Source organism: Coregonus clupeaformis, chromosome 21 (genome assembly GCF_020615455.1).
Source record: "Coregonus clupeaformis isolate EN_2021a chromosome 21, ASM2061545v1, whole genome shotgun sequence".
Taxonomy (NCBI): Eukaryota; Metazoa; Chordata; class Actinopteri; order Salmoniformes; family Salmonidae; genus Coregonus; species Coregonus clupeaformis.
In genome coordinates, this window is record NC_059212.1 from 12,121,021 (window position 1) to 12,134,476 (window position 13,456).

Consider the following 13,456-nt stretch of genomic DNA (forward strand, 5'->3'; position numbering starts at 1 on the left):
TTGTCGCATGGTATTCATCCCAAGTCTTGGTACGACATACAGAGAACAGCTACCTCCACCGAGCAGAGAGATCTCTTGACTTGTAATTGGATGCTGAAAGAGCCAAAGCCAGCCAGTTAGACGCAGGAGAGCAGGTTACTTGAACTCCCCAGACAACACTCTCTCATTGGTAAAGGCAAGACTGGCATCAGTGTCTGGTTTGTAAAGGTCTGGTTCCAAGGGACTCCTCCAGATGAGCTGTCTTTTGGACCGATGGCTTAAGTCCTGAGCGCTTCGAGACCTCTGGGTTACTTCTCTGCTTGTATATGTCACAGTGAGGATGGAAAGCTACAACATCTCTTCGGATTTGAACTTCTGCAGTTGCGCCTGATGTTGTATGGATAAAATGCGCAATCAAAAGATGAACAACATTGTTGTGAAGAGGTCAAATCAACACAAGCTTTTGGAGGAGCGCAGGAGTGAGGGGGAGAGAGACATTGTGGACTGTCTGGTAACAGATAGACAGCATACAGACTTACAACCATGCCAAGAGGCAATAGAAGACAACCCTGTTGTTAAACATAGGAGGTATGGGTGAGCACATTTTCTTTTTTTTTGTCATATACAGTACAACTTACTAAGGGCAAAAAAAAACAAACCTGTAGCTAGCTTTCCATTCAATTATGCACATTTTCCCACCAGTGGTGTGTTTCCACTAAACTCAATGTGTGATGACGTAGTGAACACAAAATGTACTTTTTCGCTTACGTTTCATGTACCGAATAAAAATTGAATGTTCAACGTATTTCCCACGCATTTTCAAATTGAATGATAGTTTGTCACAAAAACTGTTGAGAGAAATAACAAAAGGCCAAGACTCTAGCCAACAGCTCGCAGATACAGATACTGATGAGATTAATATGGATAAGAGAGAGAATATTTGTATTTGTCAAATGGCAGTCAAGCATCGATCATCATGTCAGCAGAAGAAGACCCTCAATATTTATTGGAAAGGAGCATCAAGCTCCAACACTCTGTGAAGTTCCTCATAATTTATTTAATCTGTAGCCTAATAAACTGCACGGTTAACCGAGTCGTAGTGGAACACACAGCATATCATCGAGTGACTCCAAGTTTACTTCGATATGATGGTTTTTATACGGTATGACTTTACTCTCATAAAAACTGTGGATGGAAACGTGGTAATTGATCAGATGTATTTTTACACACAGCTTAAATATCTTCAGTGCAGCCCCATATTTGCATTTACAAAAAATGTTCACACATAAAACACTATATTTTATTAAATATATTGAACATTGTCTGTAATGCTGCAAAAAATGTTGTCATATGGAAAATCAATTGTAAGTGTTGTGTAAGATAGACATTACTTGATGACAGATATGATCATGATCAAAAAGCATGTTCGAATTAATTGGGAGAACCAGGTTATATCTGCATATTTAAGGAACCTGATCCATACATCCCCATCACTGAGAGCAAACTTTAGGTTGCTTACACAGCCCAACAGTGGCACCTACGGATTGACACCAAAAATAACTTTACATTTTAGTCATTTAGCAGACGGTTTTATCCAGAGCGACTTACAGTTAGTGCATTCATCTTAAGATAGCTAAGAGACAACCACATTTCACAGTCGGAAATGTATCTTCAAAGACGTTATCAGCAAAGTTAGTGCTAGTGGGAAAAGACAAAAAATGCTCGGGCTGATTTTTGGTCCTAGTCCGTTCCTGAACTATCAGGTATACCAACCCTATCATTGTAATAAACTATGAAATGATGACAAATCCTCTTCCAGCATAGTTACAGTGCCTTGCAAAAGTATTCATCCCCCTTGGCGTTTTTCCTATTTTGTTGCATTACAACCTGTAATTTAAATTGAATTTTATTTGGATTTCATGTAATGGACATACACAAAATAGTCCAAATTGGTGAAGTGAAATGGAAAAAATAACTTGTTTCAAAAAATTATACAAAATAAATAACGGAAAAGTGGTCTGTGCATATTTATTCACCCCCTTTGCTATGAAGCCGCTAAATAAGATCTGGTGCAACCAATTACCCCATAATCTGCAACACCACTAAGCAAGGGGCACCACCAAGCAAGCGGCACCATGAAGACCAAGGAGCTCTCCAAACAGATCAGGGTTGGGTCATAAAACAATATCTGAAACTTCCAACGGAGCACCATTAAATCCATTATAAAAAAAATTGAAAGAATATGGCACCACAACAAACCTGCCAAGAGAGGGCCGCCCACCAAAACACACGGACCAGGCAAGGGGGGCATTAATCAGAGAGGCAACAAAGAGACCAAAGATAACCCTGAAGGAGCTGCAAAGCTCCACAGCAGAAATTGGAGTATCTGTCCATAGGACCACTTTAAGCCGTACACTCTACAGAGCTGGGCTTTACGGAAGAGTGGCCAGAAAAAAACCATTAAAGAAAAAAGAAAAGAAAAAAATAAGCAAACACATTTGGTGTTTGCCAAAAGGCATGTGGGAGACTCCCCAAACATATGGAAGAAGGTACTCTGGTCAGATGAGACTAGAATTGAGCTTTTTGGCCATCAAGGAAAACGCTATGTCTGGCGCAAACCCAACACCTCTCATCACCCCGAGAACACCATGCCCACAGTGAAGCATGGTGGTGGCAGCATCATGCTGTAGGGATGTTTTTCATCGGCAGGGACTGGGAAACTGGTCAGAATTGAAGGAATGATGGATGGCGCTAAATAAAGGGAAATTCATGAGGGAAACCTGTTTCAGTCTTCCAGAGATTTGAGACTCGGATGGAGGTTCACCTTCCAGCAGCACAATGACCCTAAGCGTACTGCTAAAGCAACACTCTAGTAGTTTAAGGGGAAACATTTAAACGTCTTGGAATGGCCTAGTCAAAGCCCAGACCTCAATCCAATTGAGAATCTGTGGTATGACTTAAAGATTGCTGTACACCAGCGGAACCCATCCAACTTGAAGGAGCTGGAGCAGTTTTGCCTTGAAGAATGGGCAGAAATCCCAGTGGCTAGATGTGCCAAGCTTATAGAGACATACCCCAAGGGACTTGCAGCTGTAATTGCTGCAAAAGCTGGCTCTACAAAGTATTGACTTTGGGGGGGGTGAATAGTTATGCACGCTCAAGATTTCAGTTTTTTGTCTTATTTCTTGTTTATTTCACAAGAAAATATATTTTGCATCTTCAAAGTGGTAAGTAAGGCAACAAAATAGGAAAAATGCCATATCATATATCACCTCATACACAGGTCTTGTCTGGGCGGGGTCAAAGTTTGCCACAAGCGCCAGGTGCTTCAGGACATGGCGAGGCCGCTTAAGCAGTGGCTGTACAAACACAAGGACAACCCCTACCCCACCAAGACAGAGAAGGTCCTGCTCGCCCTGGGGTCCCGCATGACTTTAGTACAGGTGAGCTGAGGCAAACCACACACCCCTCAAAGCAAGGTATGGGTTGGGTCATATGGATACTACCATAGAAGTAAAAGCAGAAGCCAGGCAGATTTTATTTTTTTCTGACAAGTTGAAGTTCTGAAATACATAAAATGAATGTTCATTTTTTATTTTCTTGATGCTTATGTTGCAGGTCTCAAACTGGTTTGCCAATGCCCGGCGGAGGCTGAAGAACACAGTGAGGCAGCCAGACCTGAGTTGGGCTCTACGGATCAAACTCTACAACAAATACATCCAGGGCAACGCTGAGAGACTGAGTGTAAGCAGTGAAGACACCAACTCTGAGGGTAAGAGGGACTGGCGGTACGTATGCTAAGCAGGGTTATAGCTGGGGATGTCATCTCAACAAATATGCATTACACATAGCAACACCGCAAGTTTAAAATCAACTCTAAGTGTTCATTTTAACACCCACCAACTGTTTATAGTGTCCCACACATAGTTAATGTTACACTTTTGACATTTCTGTAACTCTGTAAAAAGTTGAAAATGAACACCGGCCATTCACAAAAAGATCACACTACAATAACACTGTAGGGTGTGAATTTATGTTATTCAAAATCAACTCTCTGTGTAATTTTTTGACTAATAGAGTTGCTAACCTTTTAACACTGTAGTTAAAACTTTCAAATGAATGTGTGAGATATTCAGCCTCTTTTGGAGACCAGTGGCAGTTGACGAGGGACCAACATTATGTTTTTATTTTTAACTTTTTTGCAGATGACGAGTGTCCCTTACAAACCCCAGCTAGCCAATCAGAGCTCTCCAGGCCCTCCCTTAAGAGTGTCATCAAACAGGAGAACAGGACTGATCCTGCCTTCAGTGACGACTACGTCTCTCCACCCCCCAAGTACAAGAGCAGTTTGCTGAACCGGTACCTTAACGACACCCTACGACACGTGATGGCGACCCCTGATGACATCACAAAGTCCCACCTGAGGAACCACTCAGGGTCGTTCAGCTCCAACGAGTGTGACGACGACCTCGTCTCGCCCTCTTCCTCTGAGGCAGAGACAAACTCGCTCTACCATATGGGTAAGAGATTCCTTATTCTTTGGTGACACTTTACTTGAAACTCTGACCAAAGTCTACAGAACACTGCCATACGCAGGACATAAGAGATGTCATATGCAGACATACTAGCTAACGTACTGTAGCTTTACAATGACTGGCTCACTGGCTTGGCATAATGCTAACCAACTAGCTTACTTCAAGGGTTAACGGTAGAATATGTAGAGATTGCTCTGCCATTTCCTGGTTGATAAAAAATTTGAATTGTTTTCCTAATTTCAGTTTACGTGACAACACAAGCAGTCATTGTGTAGAGAATCATTGTACCGTCTAAACCAGGGATGGAGTTAATTTTTAGAGTTTTAGAGTTAATTTCGTGCAATTCTACACATTTTGCCATGGGGTTTAGAGAAAATGTTGCTGTTTTATAGCAAGTTTGCTGCAATTCTACACATTTTGCTATGGGGCGGAGAGAAGATTGTGCAATTTTATAACAAATTTCATGCAATTCTACCAATTTTGCCATGGGGCGGAGACAGCCGCGGGAAGATGTTTTGCGTAGGAGGGTGCTGTGATGAGTCGCCTAAGCATGGGACAAGATTCGGTAACAGTATCACTGCATTCTAAAGTAAATGTAAATACATTTGCCAAAATTATATAATTCCTCCTGTCTCCTGTTTACAGAAATAAAATCATTCCAAATACTTCACCAGAGAGCATGACTTAGCCAAAAAGGATCATTAGCTTATTTAAAGCTGTATTGTTTCAAACCACAAGTGTGTAGGCCTATGCCTAGTTGGGAAGCCCACAATTTGGGCAGCGCGAGTGTTAATAGGCCTGATTATTGAGACGCCGCTGTCAATGAAAAGCAATGCATGTAAAATATGTGAAGATAATGTGTCTTCAGTATAATTTGAAATGTTGAGACAAGAAGAAGGGGAGGGGGGGTGTGGCAAATATATTGGCTTGTCTCTCTCCAGAATGCGCTCAATTCTCCTGAATGTGCTGATGCATCTCTCGCCAATTCTTGCACATTATTGTTTTATTGTGTTAATTGTTTGCCCTTTGCTTGTTTGTATCAATCAATCAATCAATCAATTTTATTTTATATAGCCCTTCGTACATCAGCTAATATCTCGAAGTGCTGTACAGAAACCCAGCCTAAAACCCCAAACAGCTAGTAATGCAGGTGTAGAAGCACGGTGGCTAGGAAAAACTCCCTAGAAAGGCCAAAACCTAGGAAGAAACCTAGAGAGGAACCAGGCTATGAGGGGTGGCCAGTCCTCTTCTGGCTGTGCCGGGTGGAGATTATAACAGAACCATGCCAAGATGTTCAAAAATGTTCATAAGTGACAAGCATGGTCAAATAATAATCAGGAATAAATCTCAGTTGGCTTTTCATAGCCGATCATTAAGAGTTGAAAACAGCAGGTCTGGGACAGGTAGGGGTTCCATAACCGCAGGCAGAACAGTTGAAACTGGAATAGCAGCAAGGCCAGGCGGACTGGGGACAGCAAGGAGTCACCACGGCCGGTAGTCCCGACGTATGGTCCTAGGGCTCAGGTCTCTCAGTTGGCTTTTCATAGCCGATCATTAAGAGTTGAAAACAGCAGGTCTGGGACAGGTAGGGGTTTCGTAACCGCAGGCAGAACAGTTGAAACTGGAATAGCAGCAAGGCCAGGCGGACTGGGGACAGCAAGGTGTCAGCATGCCCGGTAGTCCTGACGTATGGTCCTAGGGCTCAGGTTCTCAGAGAGAAAGAGAGAACGAGAGAATTAGAGAGAGCATACTTAAATTCACACAGGACACTGGATAAGACAGGAGAAGTACTCCAGGTATAACCAACTAACCCCAGCCCCCCGACACATAAACTACTGCAGCATAAATACTGGAGGCTGAGACAGGAGCGGTCCGGAGACACTGTGGCCCCATCCGAAGAAACCCCGGACAGGGCCAAACAGGAAGGATATAACCCCACCCACTCTGCCAAAGCACAGCCCCCGCACCACTAGAGGGATATCCTCAACCACCAACTTACAATCCTGAGACAAGGCCGAGTATAGCCCACAGAGGTCTCCACCACAGCACAAACCAAGGGGGGGCGCCAACCCAGACAGGAAGATCACGTCAGTAACTCAACCCACTCAAGTGACGCACCCCTCCTAGGGACGGCATGAAAGAGCACCAGCAAGCCAGTGACTCAGCCCCTGTAACAGGGTTAGAGGCAGAGAACCCCAGTGGAGAGAGGGGAACCGGCCTGGCAGAGACAGCAAGGGCTGTTCGTTGCTCCAGAGCCTTTCCGTTCACCTTCACACTCCTGGGCCAGACTACACTCAATCATATGACCTACTGAAGAGATAAGTCTTCAGTAAAGACTTAAAGGTTGAGACCGAGTCTGCGTCTCTCACATGGGTAGGCAGACTGTTCCATAAAAATGGAGATCTATAGGAGAAAGCCCTGCCTCCCGCTGTTTGCTTAGAAATTCTAGGGACAATTAGGAGGCCTGCGTCTTGTGACCGTAGCGTATCAATTCCCCATTACACGTCACCAGCAGTAAATTTACCGTTAATCCCTGTCATTTGGTTACATTAATTTCTGTTAATGCATGGATGAATTAGGCCTACAGTCATTTACTGTGAAGTTGGAGTGGAAACATCACAACCTGCTACACTTGTGAGAAGCAAGTTGTGGTTTATATTTCTTAACATCATTTACGAGTTTTGTAAATGTTTTCATTTTGGGGGGAGCGCTAAATGTGAGCAATGAGCACGTGCCTGTTTTTTTCTGTCCTCTTAATGTTGATGGAGCGCATGAGCACGCATAGGCTAACTGGATGTCTGATTTCTGATTGTCTTAACTCACCACCACTAATAAGCTGAGCTTCTCAGTCATTTAGCCTACCTGAACACATTTCCTTTTGCGCAAAAACAGCTGTGTCTGTCCGGAGCTCACTGGTGCGGAAACTCGGAGGGCCCGGAATAGGCTAGCTGATATACTGTTGCAAGTTAGCAAGCTTAGGGCTGGACCTTCATATACAGTCATTGGGCCGGACCCAGTAAGACAGATAGAAAGGGAGACAGACAGGCAGAGTATAGTGAGATAAAATAACCTGCATTTTCATCAGGATATTTTACGTTTTATTATTTGTCAGGTTTATGCATTTTTACTAAGTTGACAATAGAAGTTACAGGCCTACTGCTACATTGGCCTAGGCTGTCTCTCATTTCTTTAGCTGCCAATGGTTCACGGTGAATCAATAATCAATGTCTATAGCAGAGGCCGGTGCTCTCGCATTGGTGGCATTTTAACTTCATTTTTATCATTTTAATTCCGATTTGTATTATTAACCAAGTGAAAATGATTTTGAGAAACAAAAAGCATAGAAATAGCACACATAGAACAGATCTACCGCTTCATAGACTTGCTTTTCTATGTGGATTTGGTCGGGTCGCCCAAAAAGTTATATTGCAGTTTTAAGATTTGCCGCTTTAGGTTTGCAGAACTTCTTTTCATTCAGTTGGTCTTATCTGTCAATGTTGAAAGCTTTAACAGGACACAAATAGGTTAGAGGGAGACATGTTTGACACTTGGATGCACTTCAGGACCTGAAGTTACGAGCACTGCCCTAAATCAGGTTGACAACTCTAAACTCCAGAAAGGTCCTGGAGCCAAAGCAACAGCTAATAGAAACTTGTGCTGACATCTAAATCCCTTGCTTAAAAAATCCTTGATCTTGTTTAGCCAAAGTAGGAGACTACTTCATTGGTCCTATGATTTCCATGATCATATTCTAGAGTGCGTTGTTTCCTTGCCATGGTGGAAAATGTCAGGTCTCAGGGTCAATTACAGAATGTCTGAGATTTTATTGTTCCCAAGGTGAGACATGAGGATCTTTGCCAAAGTTTCTGGTACAAATGGCATTTCAATGTGGATTTTTGCTTTGACCCTGTTACTAAAGCCCCACAGACCTGCTTCTGGAAGTTCAAACAACTATATCCACACTCAAAGTTGCAAGTATAGTTTCTCAAATTGGTTCATAAACACGACAGTATATATCACATTAATTTCTTACCTCATTAGCCTAGTTTTAGGGTAAGCTACCAACAGAACATTGGTAGAACAGAACATTACAGTCAGATATCAATAAATATTTCAGATTTCTATACAGGCACACAGCAAAAAGAGCAGTGCTGAACCTTGATGCAGCCTCAAAAGAACTCAGAACGTTAACACTTTTTTACACTGCACTAGGGAGGGGTAAAAGAGTCACTACGCCTATCTGGGACATGCTAATTAGTGTTGTTTCTTGGATGTCCAATATAACGACAGGTCATCAAACACTAAATCTGCCTGCCAAGTGAAAGTCTTCATTTGAAGTTTGAATTTGACGTTGAAATATGCTGTTAAACTATAACAAGTGGCCTTCCCATCAAGTCCAGGATTTCCCTTCAATGAGCTAGAGACGAATAAATCTTACTACATTCATTTCTTATATGGAGTGAGGAAAGCCCATCTAGACACTGCACACTTTTTTCACCTAGTTTGTTGCAAAATTAAAACATTCATGCTGAGACAGAAGTTCCTCGTTTTCTGATACCCTAGATCGGGGCTGTCCAACCCTCTTCCTGGAGATCTACTGTCCTGTAGGTTTTCAGTCCAACACTAATTTAGCGTATCTGATTCAGCTAGTTAAGGTCTTGTTGAGCAGCTAATAAGTAGAATCAGGTGTGTTAAATTAGGGTTGGACTGAAAACCCACAGGACGGTAGATCTCCAGTAAGAGGGTTGGGCAGCCCTGCTCTAGATGAACAGTTATAATTCTTGGTAGCTTGGTTTCAATCTGTCTCTCAATTAGCAACTGATTTAGATTTTTATATCTGATTTGTCTATCTGAAGTGCCAATCAAGCTTTGACTAACTTTTGAGGGCAAGTGAAAACTATCCGCCACTGCATCCCCTTGAAGTCCAGGGTTGAGCAACACTCCTTTATGAGTTCATGACTTAGGAGGACTTCTATGATCAGAATGGAAATGCTATTTTCAGAGTAAGCCAAGGAATTTAATATTTGTTGTAGTCGATGTCCCAGGTCAGAATTGGTCTGATAGACGCTAACATGATTTTACAGGTCTTGCACAAAACACTATTTCAGTAAAACGAATGGAGAATTCTTGTAAAACATAAATGACACAAGACAAACACAGCACAGTCCAATTTCCCCATAATGATTTACATGTACATTTTGATTTAGTGATAGTTTTCCAGAAAAGTACTATTTTCCTTTTTAAAACATAAATGTCAGAACCAACAAAAAAAGAGTAGAGACATTCAGTAGCAACATGTGAGAGGCGCCAAATGATTTATTGTCTGCCTATAGTTGCTCTTGGCCTGGGCCTTGTTATAGAAATCGGAGTCTGAGATGTTTCAGGCAGCGAATATTGAAAGCGGCATTTTGTATGCTCGCAATTGGCCTCTAATTTTCCTGCTTATAGCTCCCTGAAGAGAAATATATGTTGACCCGTCTGACTTGACGCAACAAAACAGATAGCCCTACTGCTGTGTACACATGAAAAACATGTCTGCAAACATGCAAATCAACACACTATTTCTTACTAATTTATAAACTAAAACATAACAAATTATGATAACACCCAAACTGTACACAAAGTGTATTTTGTAGATTGATAAACCAACATTTGAGCATACATTTTCCATAAAAAGTTTCAACCTGGCAACAACACTGTTCAAAAAGCACTTAAGATCCAAAGAATACAACGGGAGATGGCCATCAATCAATATGGTGATTCGATCAGTTTAGCAGAACCAAAGACACCCAGAAGGTGAGACACTGCCACTAAAGAGCCATAGAGGGAGTATTACAGTACATGTCGCTCATTCACACAATACTCCCATGCACATTTCTATGATGTATGATGATCTGCAGTTCTCAGTCCAAACATAAAGGGCGAGGGCAGATGGTGGATTGAAAAACAGTGAAATAACTTTATGGACGCAAACGAGCTCTGGAGACCTGTTCATGACACTGCACAGATATCGTATTTTTCCATCTCAAAAGGCACAGGAGAAACATAATTGCATTTGTTTTGGCCGGAGTGCTTAGGAGCAGCCAGACTGGAGTACTTCAGTGAGTTAAGGCCCTCTGGGGCAGTTAAAGTGCACATGTGCATGCACACACACACATGTACACGCACAGAGAGAACACATATGCAAATACTGTAACGCACACAGAAACGGAAAAACCTGAATAGAAAACACAATGCCAACAAACACTCACACATATATAAATGTATGCGAAGTATAGGTTCCAGAAAACTGCATACTTGATCCTTTTTTGGCCTTTCCTGTACAATAAATGTAATTCTGGGGGTTTTCTGTTCATGTTTTCAGACACGATGGACTATGCATCAACTAGATGTGACAGGTAAGAGTATGTTTGTTTATGGAGCCCTTCTAACTGGTGTACCTTTCTTTATAGCGAGTATAAGTGTTCTAGCTGCATAAGAATGCAGACATATTATTATTATTATTATTATTATTATATTCCCTTAACAGTCCAGCATAAAGATGTAGTATTATTCATAAACATGTAATAATGCAACATTTCGTTGTGGCACACCCACATTGGGGTGAGCAAATAATGGCAGTCTAGACAGATGCATTTCTGTTAATACATGCTGTTGTCTGTTAGTAGGAAGTCTCCCTGTTGTGAATGATGATTTCATCTTGGGGAGTAATGATACGGTCTAGGCTCAAAATCTCTCCTTTATGTCGTTCGCAGTGAGGGGAAGAGTGAGAGAGGCCAGAGGAGGGAGGAGGCAGAGTGGAGAGAGATCCACGCTGCCATGGCTCTGACTAACTTGGCCCAGGGGCAGTGCTGCACCACAGGGACTACCACCACCAGCTGCATCATCCAGAAGTCCTCCCACATCTCAGAGATAAAGACTGTCAAAGTGGCCCTGCCAAACAATGTCTAGACCACTCCAGGGTGAAGTTTCTCTTGATCTAGGTACAGATCTAGGATCCGCTTCCCCTCTGACAATCATAACCTTAACAATTTGTGGGGAAAACGCAAAACAGCTTCTTTAGAATGCTGCTGGCTATGGATTATTCCTCCAGAAACCAGAAGCCTACAAGAAAACCTATATTTAACATGGTGAAAATAAGTCCTTTCCATTAACCACGTTATGCCTTACAGTATTCTTCTGAGTCAGTATTTCTATCGGCTGGTAGATGGAGCCATTTATTGGGTCAATGTGTGTATTTTTCTATTGTAACCATGAGATTTATTTGTTTGATTACATGAGAACTGTATTTTTCACTATATACTGTATATATAACCATTTTCTATTTTTTCTCAATGACTTAATTTATATTAACTTTAGGAGACTGGATTTGTATCCCAGGCAAAACTATTAGCACAACATAGCGGTGGAAATACTTTGAATGAACTGCAGCTATTTGAATAAATACTTAACTCTTGTTAATCTTATCCTACTAAACCTCACAAAAAATGATGAAACATGCATTTTGTTCTTTGCTCAGAAACCACTTGTGTCTTGGTCTTATAGAATGAGTTTTAAGGCTGCACAACCATATAACATCTGCTAGTTAAATTGGTTAAAATCACTGTATTGGCTGGATGAAGGACATGGGAAGCCTTTGACATCTGACAGAGTGGATTTATCGTGTTCCATTTGGGAAAATTCTCCTGACACTGAACATACGCACATAATCATACATTGGGCTATGAGAGAATTCCCTAAAACATAGCTTAGTAGTATTTTCCAATGGTCCCTTACTCCTGCTTTGGTGACATCTTGAGAAGTGTGTTCTCAGTCTTGCATGTTGAGGTAGGCTTGTGGGCATATAGCAGTAGAAGTTTGAATGGAAAGGCTGCATTCTCATAGAGATATAGATACTGTAGATCGATAGAGTTTGGTTAAGTATAGCTAACAAGGAAATTAAAGACTGTTCAACAAAGAAGGACCTTTGGGCTGTATTAAAGATATGACTGCCATAAGAAAACAAATATTAAAGGAATACCGGTATGCATAATCCCCGCAACAAACATTGAGCTCAAAAAAATTCTACCCAATTGCAGTAAACAAATGGTTCTCTTAAGATATTCAAATCCAGAACATTCCTCTTCTTCAGATTGTCTTTTATTTCAGCTTGAAATAATACAAATGTCCAGGTTATGACAGAGCGCAACACCACTTAGTGTCATTTGAATGTTAAGGCATAGATATTCATAAGGTGATTTGTGGATGGCAAACATGCCCACATAAAAAGGTCAGACAAAAATAGAAAACAACAATGAACAGCATAGGATAATTATTGCAAAAATAAAATAAAACAATCTGGGGGGAAATAGAAGACATGCAGATACTATACACTGAGTGTACAAAACATTGCCCTCAGAACAGCCTAAATTAGTCGGGGGATGGACTCTACAAGGTGTCGAAAGCCTTCCACAGGGATGCTGGCCCATGTTGACTCCAATGTTTCCCACAGTCGTGTCAAGTTGGCTGGATGTCCTTTGGGTGGTGGACCATTCTTGATACACACGGGAAACTGTTGAGTGTGAAAAACACAGCAGCGTTGCAGTTCTTGATACAAACCGGTGCACCTGGCATCTACTACCATACCCCGTTAAAAGGCACTTAAAACGTTTGTCTTGCCCATTCACGCTCTGAATTGCACACATACACAATCCATGTCTCAAGGCTTAAAAATAATTATTTAACCGGTGACCTCCCCTTCATCTACACTGATTGAAGTGGATTTAACAAGTGACATCAATAAGGGATCATAGCTTTCACCTGGCCAGTTTGTCATGAAAAGAGTTGTTTTAATGTTTTGTACACTCAGTGTATATCTTGCTACAGATATAATGCTCCAAGACTCAATCATGGGCGCAACTGTCTTGACAATGAGTTTGTGCATGGACATGTGACATGACTCA

The 13,456-nt window shown here is 41.6% G+C and overlaps 1 protein-coding gene across 1 annotated transcript; it reads left to right on the forward strand.

Moving 5' to 3' along the window:
* Nucleotides 1-200: 200 nt before the first annotated feature.
* On the forward strand, nucleotides 201-11,977 carry LOC121534566 (homeobox protein Mohawk-like). Its single transcript, XM_041841141.1, has 6 exons — nucleotides 201-567; nucleotides 3,263-3,422; nucleotides 3,598-3,751; nucleotides 4,185-4,499; nucleotides 10,879-10,912; nucleotides 11,270-11,977. Exons 1-6 carry the CDS (start codon nucleotides 377-379, stop codon nucleotides 11,463-11,465), a joined length of 1,050 nt encoding a protein of 349 aa, XP_041697075.1. The 5' UTR covers nucleotides 201-376; the 3' UTR covers nucleotides 11,466-11,977.
* Nucleotides 11,978-13,456: the final 1,479 nt, after the last annotated feature.